At 33.9% G+C, this 25,766-nt stretch overlaps 1 protein-coding gene across 1 annotated transcript; it reads right to left on the reverse strand.

Moving 5' to 3' along the window:
- Positions 1 to 8,466: 8,466 nt before the first annotated feature.
- On the reverse strand, positions 8,467 to 18,323 carry LOC108463982 (probable UDP-N-acetylglucosamine--peptide N-acetylglucosaminyltransferase SEC). Its single transcript, XM_017764025.2, has 27 exons — positions 17,492 to 18,323; positions 16,908 to 17,053; positions 16,726 to 16,824; positions 16,562 to 16,612; positions 16,336 to 16,452; positions 16,076 to 16,132; positions 15,455 to 15,574; positions 15,161 to 15,223; positions 14,980 to 15,058; positions 14,638 to 14,747; positions 14,479 to 14,532; positions 14,317 to 14,384; positions 14,118 to 14,220; positions 13,806 to 14,008; positions 11,683 to 11,779; positions 11,302 to 11,373; positions 11,092 to 11,168; positions 10,804 to 11,005; positions 10,556 to 10,723; positions 10,198 to 10,308; positions 10,035 to 10,121; positions 9,786 to 9,913; positions 9,620 to 9,702; positions 9,422 to 9,527; positions 9,189 to 9,335; positions 8,929 to 9,049; positions 8,467 to 8,835 (listed from the first exon to the last, which is right to left on the reverse strand). The coding sequence occupies exons 1-27, from the start codon at positions 17,679 to 17,681 to the stop codon at positions 8,722 to 8,724; spliced, it is 2,973 nt and encodes a 990-aa protein (XP_017619514.1). The 5' UTR covers positions 17,682 to 18,323; the 3' UTR covers positions 8,467 to 8,721.
- Between the last annotated feature and the right edge of the window lie 7,443 nt (positions 18,324 to 25,766).

Below are 25,766 nucleotides of genomic sequence, written 5' to 3' on the forward strand. Positions count from 1 at the left end.
AAAATTATCTTTAGGACTTGCTCGATTTAGGTCACGATAATCCACGCACATTCGTACTTTGTCATCTTTCTTTGGTACCGGGACTATGTTAGCCACCCATTCTGGATATTCGGAGGCTTGTAGGAAGCCAGCATTAAATTGCTTCTTGACTTCCTCTTTTATCTTCAACAACATCTCAGGCCTCATCTGTCTTAGCTTTTGTTGAATAAGCTTACATTCTGGCTTTAATGGGAGCTTATGGACCGCTACATTTTCATCCAATCCTGGCATGTCCTGATATGACCATGCGAATACATATTTGTACTCGCAGAGCAAAGCAATAAAATTATGCCTGGTGCCCCCTGAAATAGAAGTCCCAATCTTCACTTCTTGCTTCCTTTCTTTAGTTCCAAGATTTATTGTTTCAACAGATTCTTGATGAGGCAAAATCTGTTTACCCTCTTATTCCAACATCCTTAGCAAATCAGGAGATGAGACATAGTCTTCAGCATTTTCTTCGGCTTCGAATTCTCCTAAACAAATAGCCTTCTCAAAATCAATTTCAAGATTCGTAACAGGCTTATTCATGTCGTCAATATCTGAGCACCTGAAAGTTGAATGGAAAAGGAAGCTATAGAGGGACATCCAAGTATTGGAAACAACAAACAAAATATTATGTCGTGGCAATGAGGCAAATGTAAGGATAGGCTATGAAATGAGAAAATGATTATGAAATTAGTGATAATGCGAAAAATCGTGACAAAATGCATCTTCATTGATATTCATTTAAATGATAAAGAGCGAATGCAAGCTCTTACAAAAGAACTCTATTATATCTAAAGACACAATAGAAGGTTAATGTTTAGCATTACTCTGAAGACTTATAAACTACAAGAAGATCCTCGGCAGTCCAATTGTTCAACATGAAACCAGGAGGGCAAGGGCGTATCCTCAAGACATCTTTACTTGCACCAGCCTCTTTGTCAATGACATTTATAATCGACATTCGAAAACCCTTTCAATTAACCCCAAAGATGTTTCGTGGATCATCTTGTCCAGGGTACATCATTCCCGCAGATGTAAATGTTTTTGACAAAGGAGGGTACTCTATTGGTTCCCATTCTGGTTCTCGGCCCAAAGTTCTTACAATTCTTCTCTCTTGATCCTTCTTCCACTGTCTTCTTCTTTGACACATGTTAGGCTAGAACCCCAAACCGTATCGGGCCCTGTGGTGCACTGGCTTTAAAGCCCTGACTATTCCTTGCAGATATCTCCCTAAACCTCTTCTCGCTCGAGCTCCCCTTCCTACGGTCAATTTGACACCCATTCTAGTATTTCTCGACAGTTTTGGCACCGGAATTCTGTTTCCCTCAACAACAAAAGTGGCATTGACGAATTCAAGGGATCGGAATGAACATTCCAATGCGTCTTTGTTCACTTTCAAGTACGGTGCATCGGCAGAGACAGATGCGACTATGTCTTCTTCTTCCTCGATAGTGACCAAACAACCATCCGTGATAAATTTCACCTTTTGATGGAGAGATGATGGGACTGCTCCAGCAGAATGGATCCAGGGTCTTCCCAAAAGGCAGTTATAAGAGGATGTAATGTCCATGACTTGAAACTCGACATCATAAATGTAAAGGCCCACTTCCAAAGGGATTTCGATCTTTCCCATGACTTCGCACCTCGTCCCGTCGAATGTCCTTACCGTGGAATGATAGGGCCTTAAGTAGGACAAATCCATCGGTATTCTGGAAAGCGTGGCCAATGGCATAACATTTAACGCTGACCCATTATCGATGAGTACGTTCAAGATTATGTAGCCCTTGCAATGTAGTCGTGATATGTAGCGCTTTCATCGAGCCTCTACCATTTGGCGGTATCTCATCATCACTAAAAGAGATGAAATTGTCCGCATTTAGATTATTTACCCACCTATCAAGCTTCTCAACGGATATGTTGTTGGCCACATAAGCTTGATTTAACACCTTCAATAAAGTATTAGGTGTGGCTCAATTTAACAAGAGAGATAAAAGCGAGATTCGTCTTTGGTCGCTTACTCAATTGTTCCACCACACTATACTCGCTGTGCTTGATAAATTTCAAGAATTCCTGAGCTTCTTCCTCATTCACAGGAATTTCTTGCTCGACTTCGACTTCGTGCATCACTACTTTTCCTTTTTGCTTCCAATCACTATTCTTTTTTACTGGTTCGACTTCTTTCGAATAACAACGCCCACTTCGGGTAAAATGACCTACTTCCCCAATGTCTTGATTGTGGCCGGGCTTTTCCCTTCAGTGCGATGATATTGACATTGTACTTCCACTCAGATCGCTTTATTGTCCTTATAAGGGAAAGGAGATGGTACTTCGATTATCATTTTTGGCTTCACCGGCTCTTTCTTCGCGTTATAATAAATTATTAACAGTCGGTCAGCGCTATATAGGAAACCCGATGATTGATTTTCAGAAGCGCATATTTCTTCTCTATTGGCCTCATCGCTTTTATAAAAGATCCCAATCTCCTTGTTATCCATCATACTTTGCAGTAATCCTCTGAACTCGTCGCAAGACTGAATGCCGTGCCCTTCAACGCCATGGAACTCACAAAAACTGTGACCTTTTGCATCTTTTCCTTCGAATACTCCGTCAAGACGATAGAGCAACTCTTTTCAACTAGTACCTCCCATTTTCTGCAGAGGTGTTCTTATTTCAAACCCATCTTCTACTTTGCCGTTCATTTTCCTCTCTCATGCGCTCACATTCCCTTCGGTGTGGTTTGGGAATGGATTCGGTCATCTTGCCAAGACCATCAAATCGCAAAATGCCCGCATCGATGAGCCCTTGAACTCTCCTTTTAAAAGCAAGACAGCTTCTCGAGAGAATGCCTCGGTTCCCCGCATGGTATGCACAACTAGCGTTTGGATCGTACCATTTCGGGTATGGAGGTTTAAGGTGGGCCATGTAATGGGGAGATATCAATTGTTTCTCCAAGATTTTTTGGTACAATTCCCCATACGACACAGGGATAGGAGTAAATTGTGGCCTCTCGGGGTTGGGCCTTGTTGGTCTTGGTTCATTTCTGGGTTGGCTTTGAGCGGGTATCGTGTTTTGCTGGAATGAGGTGATGGGTCTTTGGTTGTTCGTGGCGTAAACGGGATAAGAAAGAGGTGGTGCTTGGTAGTAAGGGTTTTGAGGGGGATAATAGAAATTTGGAGGTGGATAATTTCGAGGTCGGGGTTGGTTCGGATATGGATTAGAGGCATAACGGCTTCCCATTCCCACCATGTGGGCTTCTGGTTCTTTCTTCTTCATAGGTGCTGCCCTTTTTGAACCTTCTGAACTTTCCATTTTACCGCTCTTGACGGCATTCTCTATGAGCTCACCAGATATTACAATATCCGCAAACTCCTTCGTGGCACTTCCCACTAGTTTTTCATAAAATGGCGCATTTAAGGTGTTGATAAAGAGAACGGTTATCTCTGTTTTTGTTAGTGGGGGCTCCACTTGGGCCGAGATGTCTCTCCATCTCTGCGCATACTGTCTGACGGTCTCTGATGGCTTTTTCTCCATCATTTGCAAGGTCATCCGATGCGCACCATGTCGATACATACTTGTCTTGCTTTCGCAGAATCAGACGCCAAGTCCTTCCAGATCGAATCTTTTCTCTACTAAGTTGGTTGTACCACCGAAGAGCTGACCCTGTTAGACTATCTTGAAAGCAATGTATGAGTAGTTTATCCTCGTTTACATAACCGGTCATTTTTTGACAGAACATAATGAGATGTGCTTTTGGCACCTTGTCCCATCATACTTCTCAAAATCAGGCACTTTGAACTTCGGAGGCAAAATTAGATCAGGTACCAAACTAAGTTCCTTGGCACCTAGTGCGGAGAAGACTTCAGTGCCTTCTATTGCTTTGAGTCTTTCCTTTAGACTCCTATATTTTGCGTCATGGTTATCCAATTTCAACTTGGCTACCTCTGCTGGGTCATCTAGATCTGGAACTAGTGGATCAGCAGGGCTTGCCCCTGGGTTCGACACGAATATTCCTTGCCCCAGATTAGTGGGTGGAGTAGGTGGCATAGGTTGTTGTTCCAAGACTGTGGGTTCCCCTTGAGTATACCCTCTTTGTGTTATATATGCGGGTGGTGGAGTGAATCCCGGGGGATAGAGTGGATCCTGATCGTGGTGAATTCTTGACTGAGGTTCCATAACATCGGGGTTCTGCACGGGTCCTTTTCCTTTGACCAAAGTTGTCATCATCTCCATCATTTTGGCCATCTGATCTCTTTGCTCGAGTGATTCCTCTTGAGATCTCACCATTAGATCTCTCGTTTCTTGTTGCGATTTGGCCAGTTGCTCTTGTAATTCCTTTGAGCCCTTTCCATCCTTTCAATTCTCTTATTGAATTCAGCCTCCATTACTCTAGCTTGTCAGCGCGTTTTATACGGATGACGTGGTTCCAGTCTTGTGGTATTACAACTGCGAATTATATATTTTATCTTCAGCGACCGAGTATGGGATATGCAATGTATGAATGAATGCATGAATGAATGCATGAATGAATGCATGAATGTCAAATGAATGTCAGTCATGAATGAATATGCAAAAATTTGGTGTTAATTTCAAGATAGCCCCTATTTAGGCATTTCCTTAATCAAAGGAGTATAACACAACGTTTCGGTCACTCGTATAATTGACTCCTCTATTAGAAACCCGTTTTTGGCAACCAATCTCTAATCAACACCTTCCTAACAAGATGCCTTGATGCATGATGAAAAATAAAAATACAGACAAACGACCTTGGTTAGCGCAACACATATAAACAGAGAAAAACTGTGGAAAATCTAACAAATTAAGCTACTTGGTCTAGTGGACTCGATTCCCTTGCTTAGAAAGCACAAATGTAAAAGAAATAGAAGGTAAGATGTGCTTTTCCCGTGTACTTATTTTGGTGACTACTAAACGAGCGGAGGTTCGGCATGGCTCTAGTTGGGTGGCTCGTATGGTTCACTATATGCGGTTTTGGTTCTAGACAGGTACTCGAATTGCTCGTACTATCATCTACTAAGATTAGCACGAAGCCTCGGTCATAACCCATCACAGGCTCACGAGTTCAATTCGAGGGATTACATTTACTTATGCCTATGCGGAGGGACAAGTTAACTCACGAAAGCATAAGTCATATGTAACCAAAGTATTCACTAGCTTTGTCGGAGGGACGAGTTAACTCACGAAGGCATAGCGTTTACTTTCACTTAAGCAGACAGAGCCGGGTATAGAGCTCATGTTATGCAAAGATGTATGTGCACGGTGTGTAGGAGAAACTCATAAACCTTTACGTTTTATTTAAAAACTAAACCAAAACTAAAATCACAAAAATTTAAAGTGAAAAACAACCGAATAAAACAAGTTAGAATATATACAACACGATGCAAATGCATGATTTTTGAAAACAAAAATTTGAGGATCACGACTAAATGTTAATTTGAACAAGGCACTTTGAAAAATTTGACAACGCGTTTAATTCAACTCGACTCTCAAAATGGTCCCCGATGGAGTCGCCAATGTAGTGACGTAAAAAAAATTTAGTTTCGCTTGGTCGCTAATTGTGGCGATTTATTGAAAAAAGTTTGAAATTTGACGTTTGATTTTTGAAATAAGCAGGAGTCGCCACGATCCTTTTTCCTAGGTGTGATCGGACACCTATTAGATCTCTTATTAAAACAAATAAAAGGTTGAGTTTAGGTCACGTTAAAATCCAGAGAAAATTTAGGGTTCGGAGTTGATTCTGCCTGCGAGGAAGGTATTAGCACCCTCATAACGCCCAAAATTGGTATCTTATTAAACACATGTTGTCTTGATTTTCAAAATACGAATTCAATTTGACATTTAAGTGTGGTCCGATTGAAGGAAATGAGAAGTTGCAAGTTTTTTGTTTTTTAGAAGGACGTCTGCTTTTAACACGAGCCGATTAATTTCACCCAACATAGCGATGAAATCGATGACTTAATGTTAAAATTGGTACATTGCCTTATTCTTAAAATTAAAATGTAAAAAAATCCAAGAATATTATTGTCAAAAATGCGAACAATGATGTGAATAATAAAATATATAAAATATAAAATATTAAAATATCAAAATATTAGAATAATAATAATTAATATTGACAAATAAAAATAAAATAGAAATAAAAAAATGTACATAATATATATATATATTAGAAATAATAATGACGTTTAAAAATCAATACTATTAATAATACTACATCAATATGTCCATATATAAAAAAATAAATACGTGATAATATTAAAAATATGTACATAATATAGTGTTAAAATACATACATAATATAGTTAAGATATATACATAAGATAACATGTAAAAATATATATATATATAAATAATATAATATTAAAGATATATACATAAAATAGTATAAAATATATATATATACGTAATATAGAATTTAAAATATACCTAATATATTAAAAGAATATATATAATATAATATTAAGAAATATAATAATAACAAAAAAGAGAGAGAGGAGAGGGTGGATGATTTTTACCACAAGGTCGGCCATCGTCCGTCACGGACATGCACGGTACCACCAGACATACTGCAATTGGACCTCAAAAAACTTTTTCGGTAAAAATAGGTAAGCTTCTTCCTTTTATTTTTTTTTACTTTCAGTATAAAAGAAACAAAATAAGATTGAAAGGAAAACAATAAGTAAACAAAGAACTTAAAATGAGAATAGACAAAGAAACCTTTTTGCTTTGATCTTTGATTAATCTTCAAAAAACTAGCTTCTCCAAAACTAGCCTTCACAATAACTCTTCTCCTTAATTACTTTAAAAAGAAACCTCTCCAAAAATCCTTTACAATAACTTTCTCTCCCAAAAACTCTCCAAAAAAAAAATCCCCACCCCCCCCATATACAAAATATGAGAAGGCTTATATAGCCATTTACAAAATATTTTTTTTATTGTTTATGTCTTCATTTGTAGGTACAAGTGGTGGTGGAGCAAGTGTGGTTAGTGGAGTAGGTAATGGAGCAAGTGTGGCTAGTGGATTTGGTGGTGGAGAAGGTGTGGCTAGTGGAGTTGGTGGTGGAGAAGGTGTGGCTAGTTGAGAAAAGTTTAAGTTGTGGGCTAGGTTTTTTATTTTGATTTGGGCTTAGGGTTTGAGCCATTGGGGTTTTGATGTAAATTGAGCTTTGGGTAGTTTAGATTTTGGGTTTTGAGTTTAATTTTGGTGGGTTAGGTAAGGCTAAATTGGGTTTTGATGTAAATGGACTAAAATTGGCCTACAACAATTACTATAAAATTGTAATATATATAAATTATAGGAAATTTATTTGAATTTAAATAATTATAAAATTTATAAAAATTATTAAAGTTAATAAAATGTTTAACAATTATTAAAACCACACTTGGAATGAACTTGGATAAGAGATTATCTAGATGTATTTGAACTCGGACAAATGGTTGTTCAAGTTTAGTTCCATAGTGAATTTTAATAATTTTGAAATATTTTTCATTTTTAAAATTAATTTTATAAAATTTTATAATTATCAATAATCTTTGTACCAAAATAATTTTTCTATATTTTTTAATAATTATGTAAAAATCACATCTAAAATGAACCTAGAAAATTATTATCCAAGTTTAAAAATTCTGTACAATTATTTATCCAAATTCATCAAAATGTAATTTTTAAAATAATTATTTAAAAAATACTATTGATTTAATTTTTTATTTTTAAAAAAAATTACTGAGAGGACATCTTATCATATTATCAAAACTTAATGGTCAAACTTGATTAAGATTGACAATCAACTTGATTGATAAATTTTTCATTCTTGAAAGATCGAACTTAATTAATTTTCTGATTTTTTACTTGGAGCTTCTTTTACTAATTTCCCCGAGTTAATACCCATTAACTTATAAACTAAGAACTTTATAAATTAAACTTGAAAAAATGGATGCTGTGAAGTCTTAATACATCAAGGTATTAGTCAGAGTTTGAACATTAATCCGGCATGCAATTTTTAACAAACTATAAAGAACGTTTTTTCTCTTTTCCTTTTGAAAAACGGGAAGTCGAAGGTGGTTTTAACATTCGATCCAAATGTACTTTACTAATTATATATATATATTTTTTAAATTTATATCAATCTTCTTTTTATGTATTAATGACAGTTTTCTTATGAAAATTAACTAAAGCTGGACTAGTAATACTAAGCAATCACAGAACTCACAGATATCTTAATCTAAACCTAACCCGAATCCGAACCATATCTAATAAAAATCTTCATGTTTCTAGGCAAGAGTATCCCATCCAGATATCTTCAATATCTTCATGAGATTAACCTGTAGGCATTGACCCTCATTCATTCAATGAATTGAACCAACATGCCGGAATATGCCGGGATGGCAATTTTCTGCTACAGTCATTGTTGGCCGCCATCAACAAAATTCAATCAGGCAAATAAAAGCAGGAAACTTCATTTCATCTTAACCCAAACTCTAGTCTTGGCCACTTGTTTTAAACATATTTTTAAGGCACTGCAAAGATTTTGTTGCATCTAAGCATAAAAATATCGGGAATATATATATATCTCAACGAATAATAATAGGACTCTAAAACGATTCCTTCCTCCCTAAGGTCGGAATATCTTTTCTTCTATATTCTCTTGATTGTTGTTATCTACAATCCCTCTTTCTTCCTATCTATCTATCATAAGGGAAATCAAAGTCATTTTCAGTGACTTTGAAGTGCTGTGGCTGCTGCCCTGAGCAATACAGATTCCACATTTTCAGGTATGCTCTCTCCAGATTTCGTACCTGCCAGTTTTTATATGCGTACATTTTCTTTAGCCATTTCTTCTGGGAGTTATTGCAAAAATAAATAGCAGCAGATGTCTGTTAAATATTTACCCAGCGTGCTGTGTCAAAAAGCGGGCAACTTAAACGAGCTTCCTTGAGTTTTTTGGTCAGAGCCTGGAGTTTTGGTCTGTTTAATGCCAATGTGACCGCCTGTTCTTCATATTCCTTCATACTGTGAAGCATGAATAAATTATAAATGTGAACTTACATAAAGGCATAAGAACCCAACTCAACCAAGAAAATAAAATGATCGATCATGATAGGTCTGCATACCAATATGATGCTTCTCCAAGAAAATGTTAAAATCCTACCTGTTTACAATCATCTCCTCCCCCAATCCAGTGGCTAAACAAAGTGATCCAGCAACCCTTGTCGCCATTTTCTCAAGGGGTAGAGTCACCATTGGTAAACCAGCCCATAACACATCCGTGCCAGTAGTATGTGCATTGCATAAAGGCCTATATAGAGGAATGAGGCAACCATTATTACTAAACTATTGATCAAGACAATGCTGTTAAAGAAAGAAAGCAGGAAGAATAGTTACGTGTCAAGGCAGAGATCAGCTAAAGCACTGCGTCTGATGTGCTCATGTTTCATGGCCACATCTGTGAAAATAATTTGCTCTGGCTGTACCCCTTGTGCGGCAGCATCTGAAAATTAATACCATCATCACCAATAAAAACCATGATATACAAAGAAGAATGCGTTCTTATAAAAAAAAATGAAACAATTAGGAATGTACATGCTCTCAGCCTCATTTCTCCAGCAGCTGGAAATTTGAGGAGCCAAAGTGCACTATTTGGTACACGCTTAAGAATATTACACCTGAAATTTAGAAGTATGAAGGGTGAAGTGTGATGACAAAATATTGGAATTTATGTCCATTTTGAAGATCATCCTCGTATTACCAAGTGTTAAAGATTTCAGGATCCATTTTATACAATTGGTTGAAGCATGCGAAAATAAATTTATCTTCTGGAAGACCATAATCAGATCGCTTGTGCTGACATGTTGGATCCAACACATCACGATTTTTCTGCAAACATTTAGAGTTATAGAATCAGGTCTTTAGCATCTAAATGACAATTCAAGCACATCAAAGGAGTTCACTGACATTGTACAGATTTCTATTTTATACCACAGTTTAAAAAACCGACCTGCTTATAATCATTCACAAAGTAGCAATGTGGGAGATGAACAAGCTTCTCTGAATAAATATGTGAATAGCACAAAGGGGAAACAAACTGAAAGCAAACAAACATGAAGTTAGACAAAGCACAATAGAATCAATGAAGGTTTTTGTAAAGCATCCATTCCTACCTCATCAGTGACCAAGTAATCAATATAATCTGCCCCAGTAGTCCCAGGAAACCCCATATATGAAACCTGTATAGGTGCAGGCTGCATGGCAAAAATTTCATTCCTTGCACCCTGTATCATTGAGCAGGACAATGATTTCCTATTAGAATTTTAAATTGTAAACTTAGAAATTCAGAAATGTAAAACTAGAAGACATTTCAGCATCATACACTACACAAATTAGGTACCAGAGAAAACAAAATTCAAAGGAAGAAACTCAGATTGATTTTTCATTACCATATTATAAATGTTAAAAGTAGCAAGACTCCGAAAATAAAATTAGGTTACTCAAAGGATGAGAAATTTGAATATCATATACCTTGGTATAACCATTCAGGTTGATAAGTATCTGTATTCCATCCTCATTAATCATTTTGGCAATCACATCTGATGACATGGCAGAGACATCGATAAAATGCTCAGCTTCAGACTGGATACGCTGTCTCCATTCAGTGCCATCATTTTGGCTCAAGGCATAGCAAAATACCTGCAAATACCATGTTTTATGTTCAATCACGTCCCAAGAGTTATACATAGTATGATAAATAAAAAATGGATGAAGAAAACCTCAACATTCTCTCTATTGTGCATTCCAAATACTGATCCCATGAGGTGTGACAAGGGGTGATTGCCAAAGTCACTGCTGACATAACCAACCTTTAGTCTCTCATTTCCACCATTACTCTTGATTCGATTCGGTGCAGGATGATTGAATGGAGGAAGAGCAAAACGAGATGCAATCATGGAGCAATGAGCAGCATATTTACGGCTGCAAGAAAGAGAGGAAATGTTAATGAAAAAGCTGTAGCTCCCCATAGTAAACTAAAATATATTAGTATGGAAATAATTTTATACCTTATATCTAGGGCAAGCATTGGATCAATGGGATATGCTATAGCATGGAAAGGTTGCACACTAGGAAGAACTGACATCTGAGACAAAGGAATTATTGCAGTTAAGCACAATGAAAAAGGAAACACTATGGATTATGAACCAGTCTAAAAGAAGATCGATATAAAATAACATAAAGTACAAGGTAAAAGTTACAAGCATATCAATACTCACATTAATCTGCCTTCGGATAATGCCTTCAACTTCAGTGAACATTTTATCACGATCCTCCCAGCAGCACACACACTGGATATATAAAATTAAAAACAATTAGTTGATTTAAATTGAATGTCATCTTAACCATTGAGTTACTTTGAAGTAATATCAAGTTCCAAGGAAGTACTCTCACAAAAAAACCAATGAAGAAAGCAATTAAAATCTTATTCATGGTTCGATCATTACTTTTAGAATTGATAGAAGTAATAATCACATAGAAAAGATAATGCCTCGAAAGATACAGGCATGTTCAACAAATGATTCCTCCTACAACATAAAAGATATATATCTAATGCATGGAAATGTAGCTTTTGCCTAGATTTAATTCCATAGTGATACCTGTAACGTATGTAGGAGATTACAAGTAGCTTCAGGAAAATCTGGTCGAAGATGCAATGCCTGCTTGTAGCTTTTGATAGCAGCCTCGACATGTCCACTGTATTACATGTAAACCCAACTGAAAATCAGATAGCATAAAAAGGCTTTTTCCCCATCCCAATAGAACAAATCTTAATAAAAAAAAATACACTGAAAAGGGCCAGATGCATCAAATTTGTTTTTCCTCATTATGGATAAAATATCAACCCCCCCCCCCCCCAAAAAAACTTTTTTCTTCTTTTTTTTTTTTTTTTTCTTCTATGAGCAATAAAAGTTTGTCAGAAAAAGACTAAACAAAGCAGCTGATCTTAGAATTTACAAATATTCAAATAGATCAACTATAAAAGAGCGATGACTTATATGAAGCAAATCACACTGCAAATTTAACCCTTAGTTCAGGGAATGCAAAAGCTAAAATGACAATTTACAAAGCAAAGAATAAGATCTTAACCAATAAAAAGTCTAAGCTCAAAGAGGAATGTCAATTAATTTAGGAAAAATTAAGTCCCTCTTCTCTAAGTTCTCCATAAAGATATGCTAGTGACCCTAACCTACCATCTTAACAAAAATTGAACCTCTTATCAAGGAATTTGAACATTAAAAATAATGAAAAACTGATCTGCCGTGAATTACACTATTATTTACATCTTTTTTACATATAACTTTAGCTTGTTTAATAGTTAAATCAAAGCATCTTAAGCATGTAGTTTATGTTTTTTAATATTTTTTTTACATTTTATATATCTAAATAAAGTTACATGATCTTGTAGGAAATGTTTGGAGTTAAAGATGCATATTCAGGCCAAAACTGATGCATATATCGCGATACCAAAACCCCGATGTCCCAACATTGAAAACAAAAGCAAAAACAAGCCCTGGAACAAAACTTCTTGCTATGTCGTGACACGCCCCCTACTGTGTCATGACACACCCCCTATGTTGCAACACCGCCTCTGCACGGCCCAAAAAATCCCTACACGTGATAGTTGTTTTTTTTTAGGGAAATTAGGAGTATATGTCCTAGCCAAACTCTAAAGACTTCAAGGATAGTTTAGGCACTCTAATATTCCGATTTTAGCCTATATAAAGGCCATTGTAATCAGTTTAAACACAAAATTTTTAGCGTTTGATTCTTAGGCTTTTATTATGTTCTTAGTTTTTTCTTAGTTTATTTTATGTTATTGTAATCAAAATTTATTCTATTCTTTATATTTCTTTCTTTAACATTGTTAATTGAATGTTTGTGTAAAGATTAGAATCATTTATACTTTATATATATTTCGCATGTTTCAATTGTACTAATCTTATTAATTGATTGATTGATTGAGTTCAATTGGATTGGTTAGATCTGGTTGAATGTCATTAAACCCTAGGACTGACGATCTTAGGAAGTCATCTAAGTAGGAATTAACCCGAAATCGATATTGCCTACCAAACATCACTTAGTAGATTAGTGGTTAGGGAAGGAAGAACTTAAACCCTAGCATTGAAGACCCTAGGGAGTCATATAGGTGAAAAATAACCCAAATTTGGCATTACCTATTCGTGAAAACCTTATCGTACCCCGGTCTGAACTACGTCATCGAGAGGTGAGTAGTTCTTGCCGTTAGGTTAGTAGAAGGCTGAGAAAACCTACTAGGTTAATTAATAACCAACTAATTAAAACCCCATATCAATAATTAATTAGGTAAAACAATTGAATCTAAACGAAAGGAACTCACATAGTAGAAACAAAGAATAGGAGAAGCTAATACATGAACTTAGAAGTAGATTTAGGTTTAGTCCAAGTTATTCAACTTATTTAGTTATTATTATTATCCTGCTTTTAGATTAACATTACTAATTCATGACTCAAGTATATTAGTAGTTATTTTTGGTAATTGGATTAATAACAATTTTCCCCAAACTACAATCCCTTGGGTATGATCCTCACAATACTTACCAAATTTTTCGTTGTAAACAAACTATATTACAACCTAACTCGTATGGTTGCGAACACTACCTCAAATTTCATATCTTTAGTTGCAATATTCACACTCTAGGCATTAGTTCGTCCGGAGACGATCAAAAACTAAGAAAATTACCTATCCTTATAAGCAGAAGCCAGATTTGCATGAGCTTCAGCCATATTTGGGCGGATATTAATAGCACGAATATAATCTTGAATTGCTTCAGTCACTCTACCAATCTCCTTGTAAGTGTTACCCCTATTTACGAGCCCATCAGCTGCCAAGGGATCAATCCGCAATACCTCATTGTAACATGATATAGCTTCCACGTAATTTCCCTACAAATTAAATTTAATACTCATTAGATAAAAGAGGCAAGGAAAAAAGGCACTAGCTAACATAATTTAGTATCGAAGGTAATAACAGAATCAAATTCCAATGAACCACCTGTTGCTTATAGATTACGGCAAGGTTGTTGAATGGAGCAGACAAGCCTGTTGTCACAGACAACGTAGCCTTATAATAAGAAGCAGCAGCAGCAACCATGTTCCTGCAAGGTTAAACTTGTAAAAATTCCATACACTAAAAAATTCAACACAATCTGCAATACAATAATCTGCATATCAAGAATTTGAGGACAGTGTACCATTCCATATATATGTTCCCGAGGTTGGTAAGTGCTTGCGGATGATTAGGTTGCAAAGTGAGACATTGCTGCACCCAGCAATGAAAATTTGTAACTTGAAAAGATCAACAACAGTAATTAGAGAAAATAAAACCTAAATGAGCAGGAAAAAAAAAAGCCTACATTATAACATTGAATTGCCTCATCAACACGACCAACATCTTTCAAAGCATTTCCCTTCAAGAAAATGATTGAAGCAAATTGAAGTTAGCAAATTTATAAAGAAAAAGCATACAAGCAAACTATGATGTTTACAATCTAACAGAAATTGAGGAAACCAACCAAATTATTGTAAGCCTCCAAAAATCTTTGATCACAAGCAATGGCTTGCTTATAATGGAGGATTGCCAGATCCAGTTGACCTCGCTCATAGTATGTACTAGCCAGGTTCCCTAAATCATTGAGTCAAATAACTTGTACTTCAATAACATTATTAAACTCGACTATCTTTAACGTATAATAAAAATCCAAATAGCTTTCAAAAAATAAGCAACACAATAACAGGTACAATAAATTAAAAAGAAGAAAAACTACAGCACAAAACAAATAATAGTGTCAAAGAAAATTTTCATCCTTGATCAAAGTGAAAATATAGTAAATCCATGTGATATAGTAGGCACTTACCCAAAGCTATTGCATTGTTTGGCCGAGTCTGAACAGCACGCTGATAACAGACAATAGCTTCCTGAGGCATTCCCAAAGCCTGGAAAAGACAAAAGATATATCTTGTTTTCCTCCAGCACAAGAAGAACAGCCCAGGCACTTGTAGAACAAAACATTAAGAGCACAAGGCAAGATCGCTTACCTTATAAATATTCCCAAGATTTAAGTAGGCATCAGGGAATGTGGGTTTGAGTTTAACTGCTTCCTGCAATTTCAAATTTTGCAAATTAAATCAGTATTGCTGCTCATAAAATAATTCTTAGCACTAAAATTGAGTGGGGGGTGGGAAAGCATGGTAGATTATATCTCATAGAAAATTATTAAAAAAGAAGCAGCACTGAAAAGTTGGTCATGTGATCTATAGCAATCAGTAAGATGTAAATTACAGAATTTGGACAAGATAAAAACAAGATAAAAAAAACAAGATTCTGCATACCTTGTAATACTGAAGGGCTCGATTTAAGTCACCCGAATCCATGAAAAGACCCGCAAGATTTGACCATGCAATAGCAAAAGTTGGCTGTATGCGTAAAGCCTCAAGATAGCAACTGTATGCCTGCACAAAACGTTAGTTCTGACAATTTCGATCTCTGCAGATGAAGTTATAACAAGACCAACCATCATCTGAGCCCTGGCCTGTAGATAACAAGTTGATATCTGTATTGAACTGTGATATCGAGACACAGTTCCACACATGAATTACCTCCATCAGTAACTTACCAGATAAAGACATACACAACAAAGATCTATAGATAAGGGAAGGATGTTTCCCCTCACTTTCTGATTGGGCAGGATGATAAGAGTCAAGGCCAGGTTAATTCAGCAATGAGCATACACACTCAAAGCAAGCAAAAGATTAGACCACTTCCACCAAACAATGGAACGGAATGAGGTCCAACCAAATCCTAGTTGAAGACTTCAACATGGTAATGCCAAAGGCGTGAATTATATCAGTTAACAATTTAACATAATTCAACCCAAGGATTTCACGTCCCTGGCAGCCAGTTATGAGGCTAGGCTATCAAACAGTATAAACATTTCATTTGTGGACACTTACTTCTTGCACCAGCCCCTGTGCCTTCATTAGATTTCCAAGATTACTATGAGCGTCAACCTGCAAGGCAATTAAAACAATGTAGGTCAGATGTCTTGCACAGAGGTCAGAAACTCTTATTGAAATCTTAAATTCGGAGTCACAGTTGCTAAGCAAACAAAGAAACAAAAAAAGTAGAAATTTTAATGTTGAACATCGTACTGAATTATAAGTTTAGAACATTTAACTGGATTATAATAAGACATAACCAGATTAAAATATACCAGAAGAGGATTCAGTTGAAGTGCTTGACGGCAACATTGTGCAGCCTCATTAAATCTTCCTTTTCGCATGTAAGCACTTGCTAGATTCGACCATGCATCAGCAAAGTTAGGTCGAAGCTGCAGCAATGCAAAATCAAGCAAAGATTAACAATCTAACAACAGATTTGGCAAGCAAAACAGAAAGACAAAAAACTAACAAAACGAGGTTCTATAACCATATACAAACCTCAATTGCAATCATATAGTACCGGATGGCAACATCAATATCGCCTTTTTCCTACATGTTAGGGAAAAAAAACCCCTCCATCAGTTCTTCAACAACTTTCTCTTCTTTTCTTTTCTTTTTATTTTATTTAACTTCAAAAAATTGATATAAAGATTAACATGTACCTTCCAAGCATTTGCCATGTTTCCATAGCACTCTGCAAAACGAGGCTCAATTCGAAGGGCTTCTTCATTTTTGGCGATGCACATATCATAATTATGTAACTGCAAACATATTCAAAAGTATTAATATAAAATTACAAAACAATTTCCTTGTTAAAGGAAGAAAAAAAAAAGAAATCTTTTACCTGATAATAAATAGCACCCAAAAGAAGCAGATTATCAGTACGAAGTGGGTTTTGATTGTAAACAGCACTGCTATGATCCAATGCTTGTTTGTAGTTTCCAGATTTGTACATCTGATGAGCTAGAGCCAAGTGCATATCTTCATCAACTGCATCTCATTGGTGAGATCAGCGATTAAAATAAGATGTTACACAGATAAAATATTCTATGGATTTAGAATTTTACACTAAAGCATATATAATAAATTCTTCAGACAGGCATAAAGTAATTAAATTATTTCAATTTTGAAAGCTAAAAACGAATAATGGTGATCCAAAAAAAAAAACCCTAAAAGTCTAAAATTTATGCATCAACAAGATTTTTTCCAAAACAAAAAGACAGATCTAACTCAAAATTATAGCTTTAAAGAAATCAAATAAGAAATATTATAATCAAACTTCATGTTTTAAAAAATAAAAAGGAACTGCTATAGTCTAATATTTTGCGTGTCTATTGTAATTTTTATGAAAGAAATAAATATTTAAGCTCGAAAATTAAGAAACAACAATAATTTAAACGATTGATATAAAAAAATGAAGATGTGAACCTTCATGTGAATCATGTCCATTATGAGGCACAATACTGAACGAAGAAGCCGGCTCCTGCTTCACCGCATAAACGGCAGATTTTCCAGCAGCTACCGCCGCAGCATCGGAGGTTTCATCAGCTCGATCGAAAACTCCAACGCCGTACGGAGCGGCCCTAGAGATCCCAACTCCGTTTTGCAACGACAACATCTTCGATCTCCCTCAATAAAGAAGAATCATCAAAAAAATCGGGAAAAAAAGTTCTGAAATCTATCAGATCAAAGGCCTAGAAATGAAACGCGACGGAGAAGAAGTGCACTCGATCAAACGCCACCGTTCCCTAATCGAGCTTTCTTCTTCTTTTTTCTGTTTCCTTTTTTTTTTTTTTTTCTCAGCTAATTTCCGCTATTTTCTTGAGACCTGTCGTCGGATACATTATATACTAAACAGAAGAGAAATGTGAGCCGTTGATCTGAACGTGCACGGAGGAGATGAAGCCGTTTGGTGAGTATGTTGAAAACAAAAAAGAAGATTCTGTTCATTACTGACACGTATCTAGTGTGAATGTTTGATGATCTGTTTGGGTGATTAAACTGGTAAAGTTTCACGTTATTTGACCAATAAATTTTTACCCCTAACAATAAATATTAATTCTTGAAATTTTCTTAACCCCAAAAAAGTACGTTGAATCGCAAATAATATGAAAACAAAGGAAAATCATGGCAATTAGAAAGAAATATTATTTGCCCAATTTCTTGTTTTCCTTTCTAAGTTGTTAGATTGTGGTTTCTATCTTGAACAATTTTGATGAACTTTGAAGATTTTTTTGGACAACCTGAAAAAGTTAGGACAAGACTACGCCCTGCCTTTGATTTGTCGAGGATAATGTTGATCCACATACAATCTTTAATAGCAAGCTTGTAAGAAAAGATATTGTCGAGGATAATCAAGTTTTGAAGTTACTCTATCACTTTTAATTGGGGCATTCAATCAAATTGAATAAAAAAAATTTTGAATTAATCGAGTTGACGAATTTTATTTTATTATTCTAATTTAATTTTGAATTAAGTAGAGTGAAATGAAATTCGAGTAAAGTCGAATAATGTGAAATGTTCAAGTTAAATTAAATAAATTAAACACGTTAAATTAAAATCTGTTACAATATAATTAATTTCATATTGGAGCACATAAATTTGAAACCATATATATTTAAAAACTTTTTCAAAGAAAAATAATTTAAAAAATACTTTGATAAACCTAAAAATTATTGTTCTAGAATTTTTTAATTTTTCAACTTTATTTATATATATTTTAGGATTTTTTTGAAATTTTAGAATTTTTAAAAAATATAAATTTTGGAATTTTTATAAATATTTTGAATTTTAAAATTATTTTGAATTTTTAAAATTATTTTAAATTTTTTGTAATTTTGTTGAGAGAGACCGATTTACTCATTTTCAAACTTGACAGGGGTATTTACACCAATATGTTATTTGAATTATTCGAGTTATTCAAATTGTAAAATTCAACTCGATTTGAACTAGAAACTCGAATTACTTATTCGAGTTGATTCGAATAACTCAAATAAATCGATTCGATTACCTCAAAATTTAAAAAAAAAATTCAATTTTTTAGAATTGAGTCGAGTTTTGCTCACCCCTACTTTTGACAAAGACAAAAGACATGTCATTGTCATTCTAGATAATAATCGTGCCTCCTATGAAATTATTGTTTGGCCTTTTACATATGTTGAGGCATAGAGTCCACTTAGTGACATTATTTCTTGTTTCCTAAGTTCTCATTGGAGGGGAGATCATATTTCTTCTACGAGATGTGTCCTCAAAGGAAGAGAGCCAAAAACTTGATGCATCCGAAATTGACTAACAATTTGACTAAGACAAATGCACCTATCAATTAATACTATAACTATGGTTAGTATAGATATCGTTCCCACGAAGACTAAAAGTATTAGTAATTATTGTATTTCTATTATTTAGTCGAATAAATCGAGTAATTGATTAAAAACTAAAATTAATTAAATTAATTAACTAGCCAACACAGCAAATAATAAATCAGGAAATAAATTATTAACAACCAAGAAGCAAATAATACCTAAGAAAGAATTTACCTAGATCTCATCTGTCACAGTTAATCTAAATTACGTAATTTCTTTAGTTAGTAACTTGATCCGTAGAAATCTCTAGATTATGCTAATATTTCTTTCGAGAGTAAGAGCAACTGACTCTAGGTTGATTAATTGAAATTTTCTTCTAATTAAAACCCTTATTATCGTATTAACTCGTGCTATGAATTCTCCTATTAGGTTTGGCTCTGATCTAGTAGATTTATGTCGTCCTATTTCTAGGATTGCATGCAACTTCACTCAATTACGTAAGATCTCCTCTTAAACAGTGTCTACTCCTCCTCTAATTTAAGCACATCAAAAATGGATCAATAATATAGAAATATCTAACCAAGAATTAAGCACACATAATTGAGAATAAGAAATTAAGTATTTATTCCATAAAATAAAAATCAAAAGATAGAATTCATTATAGGGTTCATCTCCTTACATATTTACAAATTTAGTTTATACTTGCAAATAAAAACAACTAAAATACACTATAGCCATAAGAAACAAATATTCTCATGATGATTTCCTAAGAAATCAAATGTGAATCTTCAATCTTGACAGAAATCTACTTCAAAATCGATTTCAATGGTATTTTTCAAGTTGTTTTCTTGAATATTGTAGAAGGCCCATTTTGCCCGGGCCTTTAGACTTATAAACCAAATGTAAAAATCAAAACAAAAAATAAATAAAAATTATAAAACAGTCTAGCCCATTTACATTTACACTTGTAGCCCAATTTATAAACCCACTTTACAATAAGGTCCAAACCCAAACTAAGACTAACCCAGTTAACCCAAACAACCCAAAATACCCCAGGCCCAAAACACCTTTTCGGCAGAAACCCTAAGGTCTGCGCCACGACCTCGCACGAAACTAGTCTCCATGTCACGGTTTTCTCCTCCGTACGGCCATCGAACCTCGAGAAGATATCGAATAACAACAGTAACAACCACAGCAAATAACAGGAAAGCAATAGTAGAAAAAATAAAGGAAATTTGTATTTATTTATTTATTATTATTTTTACTTCGATTCGGATATAAAAGGGAGCCGATTGTTTATTGTAAGGGGGATTACGAATATTGAAAAAAGAAATCAATCAAAATCAGTTTTTCAAAAAGGTGATTTCAGATCTCGCTTTTCTCTGGAATTTAGTTCTTATTTCTTTGATCTTCATTTGCTGCAAAAAAAAAAAGATACAAAGGAATAGGGGTTTTTCTTATATGTTGTTTGGCGTCGGTCTAGCTAGTGTTTACTTCTTTGGTCCTAAGGTTGACGGATCCTTGTGGATTTGGTCGAAACCGCGACAGTGGTGGAGGTGTATTAGGCACCGATGAAGCCCACGGGTCGACTAAGAGGGAGAAGAGATTGAAAAGTTTTGAGAGAAAAGGTTTTGAAATTTGTTTTGAGAGAATAATTGGCCAAGTGAGGTTATTAAGGCAATTTTTTGGCTCATATATGTGTTCAAAAAAGACGTTGCTTTAAGCCGTGAGCTTTGGTGTTGAAACGGCGTCGTTTCACGACGTAACCCAACCACCTGACCCGTTTACCCTCAGGACCCACACGATTTCGCGATAAAGGGATATTTGTGCTATAAGTCCCTCCCATCCTGCACCGATCCTTATTTAAGCCTCAATCATGTTTTATTTGTTTTTTGCATTTTCCCTAAGATTTGCGCATTGTTACAATTTAATCCTTATTTGAACACTGCGTTTTGAGATTCGGGATATTTGTATTCCAAGTCCCTTCTCATTTGTGCGCGTTTTATTTCGATCCTCGGCTCTGTTTTAATGATTTGCTTTATTTATAAATTATCCTTTCAATTTTTTTTCCTATTTCAATTAAGTTTAAGTTTATGTTTTATATTCTTAAAATTTATTTACTATTCATTTTTTAACCTATTATTTTAACATACTATTTTGAACTATTTTATTAATTTCATTTTGTTTTTTTCTTTTGTATATTCTTGAATTGTTTTATTATATAATTTATTATTTTAAAATTTTCTCCATGCAATTCTATGTTTAAAATTTTTATATAATATTTATCCTCATACATTCATATTTATATATACATATATATAATTTACATAGAATTACTTATTTAAATTCCTTTTGAACATGTTCATATACTTCTTCTTTTAAATTTATTTATGTATATTATTTGTTTCTTTTAAGAATCCAATTTTCGCATTATATTTTGTTTGTTTCAAATATTTTCCTATATTATTATCCTTTTGTATATACATTATTTATATTAAGTTTTCATTTCATATATATCATCATTTTAAACCAATATGTTTTATTTTAAATTATTTTGTATATTAGCTATTTCAAATTTCTTCTTAGATAATATCTATTTTAATAATCATTCATAAATTATTAGTTTCATTATTTTTATACATGTAAACTATTTCAAACCCTAGCATATGTTGTTCAATAGTAAATTTTTGTATATTTGATAGTTTATAAATCGTGTTATATCACATTGACTCTGGTTTTCATATTGTTTTGTATATTATGTGTTGTTTTAGTTGTCATATTATTTCACGTATTATTGTTTCGTATCGTTTATTAGTCTTTTGTATTATTATTTCAATTTTTGTTCATCTATGTTCAAAATTTGTTATATTTTATTCTAATTTGTTTCTTGGATGTGAGCTCATTGCTATTGTGTGTATGTTAATTTGTTCTTTTCTGTTCATTTGTATAATATTTCATCTATGTATATTGTTCCATGTTTGTAACTTTAATTTTTCTACATTATTGCTTCGTGATTCAAATTTCAATGTTTTGATTAATATTGGTCGTCTCATTTTTATTTCAAGTAAACCAAGTAAAGGTGTTTTGAGCCGATTTTATAATTGTTTATTTGATAAATTTCCCTAAACAAAGGCAATGTTTGATGTTTTGAAATTCGAGAAATAGTGTCCTAACGTACTGGGTTTCGATTTTTCGTTTGTCCAAATAATCAAATATCCCTTTAAAGTTTCGTCCGTTTTTTTTTTAACTTCAAAACAAGGCAATATTCTATGTTTGGAAATCCGAGAAATCGTGCCCTAACGTGTTGTGTCGAAACCATTTTTTAATCGACTTTTTGAAAAACGGAAATGGAGTCGCCACCAATCCTTTTTTTATTTAGGTGTAATCGGATCACCTAAGAATTTGGTTATTTTAATAAAATATTTCTTTTTTACTAAAACAACAATTTTGGCCTACGTAAATATGAGAAAACGGGTTCGAAAGTCGGTTACGTATGAGGAAGGGTTAGCACCCTCATTACGCCCAAAATTGGTACCAAATCGATTAGATACTATCCTTATGTCTAAAATTTTAAAAAGTTTTTGAAACGTGGTTCCTTTTAATAATATTTGAATAACCTGAGTTGGTCATCAAAATTTTCTTGTTTCAGAGGAATATAGCATCACATCCAGCACGATAGGATATGATCCTTTATACCCTCGAAAACATGATAAATTTTGACTTCCAAAAGTTTATATGTTGAAAACTGCAAAAAGATGCCCAATTATTTAGTCCAACGAAAAAATCGAAACCCAGCACAGTAGGGCACGATTCCTCGAATTTCTAGACATCGGATATTGCCTTATTTTAGAATTTAGAAAACATGAGTGAAATTCTAAAGGAATATTCGATTATTTTGAACCAACAGGAAATCGCAACCCAGCACGATAGGGCACGATTCCCCGAATTGCCAACATCGAACATTACTTTCGTTTTAGAGAATTTTTAAAGACATGGGTGAAATTCCAAAGGAATATTCGATTGTTTTGAACAAACGGGAAATTGCAACCCAGCACGATAGGGCACGACTCCCCGAATTGCCAAACATCGAACATTTCTTTCGTTTTAAAGAGTTTTTAGAAAACATGAATGAAATTCTAAAGGGACATTCGATTATTTTGAGCAAACGAGAAATTGCAACCCAGCACGTTAGGGCACGATTCCGTGAATTGCCAAATATCGAACATCGCCTTCGTTTTAAAGAATTTTTGAATGAATAATTATAAAACTAGCTTAAAACGCATTAATTCGACTTGAAATAAAACGGAATTAATCTTAAAGATTTGGACCTTATAAAACCAAATTTCATAAACCAAGTGGAAAACAATGATATGGGATAATATACACATCAAATACAATACCAATTAACAACCTAATAACTAAGCATAGCTGATCTAGAAAAGATAATCAAACTCGCAAGCATGGATGACAAACAATTAATAAAACAATGAATGGATGATATACCACAATGATAAATATGACACAATATAAATCAATCAACAAATCATATACAAAACAAAATGGAATTTGGAAGCCAATGTGGTATAGGACAATTTTAAAATAGTGACGAATAAATGAATACATAAATTACACAATATATAAATTGATGAATTTAAAACTATTTGTGAGAACAAACTAAAATGTATACCATAATCACTAAAATATATGTTATAGGATGAATATTTTTAAATCGAATGATATGCAAAGTATTAAAGAATATTGGTCTAAAATTGACAATTTACATGTAATAAAGAAAATTTTAGATTATGTATAAGATATAAAAATAGAAATAATAAGAATGTATAATAAAATATAATTTTTAAAACATAATGGATTTACAAATCATATATATGTATACATAAATTTAGAAATAATTGTTTGTAGAAATATCATATAAATGTACACAAGATCAAATTATTTTTACCATATGCGTATAAATATATATACATTGAAACATTTAAATAAAAAATAACTATCTAATATGTCAAAAGAATACAATATAAAGAAATTCAAAACAATGATTTTATAACAAAATGAATTTTTGAAATAATGATTTACCCATTAAGATAATATATGTAAAAATGTTTAAATGAGACATTATTTGATAATTAAAATAATATGATATAAATACAAATCTCAAGATAATGATTCTTATAAAATAAGGTATTAAAATAATTTGACACACATAAATAAAATTAAATGGATTTTCAAAATTCATGATAAATAAAAGATGCAATTTAAAATAATATAAGTATGAATATATAAGAAATTGAACCAATTACCATGTCAAACGTAAAATTTTACGACATAAAAAAACTTTGATATGATCGAAAATATATATATATATATAAATAAAAGTGTTAAGTGAGTCTTAAAAGAATAAGCCATACAAATACAAACTTAATTAAAATCAAACTAAAATAAAAGGGAAATTTATAAAAGAAACAAGTCACTTAAAAATAAAAGGCCCAATAGGTAAAGCATGCAAATGCGCAGGGGCTCAAACTGGAAATAATCCAGGCCTCAAAACGCTACGTTTAAGCGCGGATTAAATTGCAACAAAGCACAAATTACAAGTCCAAATAAAAAAAAAGAAGCAAGGCGCATAAGGCGAAATCGAAGGCTCGCGCGAATATGGAGGACCTAGCGCGCAAATTCTCCTTTTTAAGCAAATGGGCGTGTATTTCAATGCGCGGATCCTTACCATTGAATGGCGCCGTTTCAATTTTGATTCAAAATTAAAAGAAACAGAATGGAAATAAGCCATTTTACAAGCCACAAACCGAACAACCATCTGCTAGGGTTTTGGCGCCGCAGCTTTGAGGTTTTTTCAGCCCCTTTCGTCCTTTCAACTGCCACCGTCCCACCATTGAATTCAATGGGAGGTAGCTTGTCATGGAAGCGTTCCATTTTCTTACTCCAAACCTCGCCTCAAAAGCTCAGATTTTTTAGCCCCGAGAACCTATCTCAAACTTCGATTTCAACAAAGAAAAGATGGTCTCTGATGGCTTGTACGCGAAGGTAAGCCCTTCCCTCTCCTTTTTCTTATGCAAATAAACTGTGCGAAAATGTAGAAAAGAGAATAAACGAAACAGATTCAAGAGAAAAGCAGACGAAGCACTCGGGATCACCTTTTTCAATTGCTTTTTGAACTTTTTTCTTCAATATTTATTTTTGTGTCTGTGATATGCGTGTTTTTTTTTTGTAACCCTTACAAAGATTAAAAATCTTGGCTTTATAGCTGAGATGCAAGAAAATCAAAAAAATAAAAATACAATTCTTTCGTTATTTCCTATTTGCTGCTACTCTATTTGTCCTTTTTACAGGTACAGGGTGTGCTGGCGCTCGGGTACGGGAGCTGT

Source organism: Gossypium arboreum, chromosome 13, assembly GCF_025698485.1.
Source record: "Gossypium arboreum isolate Shixiya-1 chromosome 13, ASM2569848v2, whole genome shotgun sequence".
NCBI lineage: Eukaryota > Viridiplantae > Streptophyta > Magnoliopsida > Malvales > Malvaceae > Gossypium > Gossypium arboreum.

What these genes read in the sequence shown, in the direction of transcription:
- LOC108463982 (XM_017764025.2), bottom strand. Translation starts at nt 17,681, where the DNA reads ATGTTGTCGTTGCAAAACGGAGTTGGGATCTCTAGGGCCGCTCCGTAC. An exon ending in GGGAACATATATATGGAATG is followed by an intron (nt 14,221 to 14,316) that starts GTACACTGTCCT and finishes TTAACCTTGCAG; the next exon opens with GAACATGGTTGCTGCTGCTG. An exon ending in CCGTAATCTATAAGCAACAG is followed by an intron (nt 14,009 to 14,117) that starts GTGGTTCATTGG and finishes TTTAATTTGTAG; the next exon opens with GGAAATTACGTGGAAGCTAT.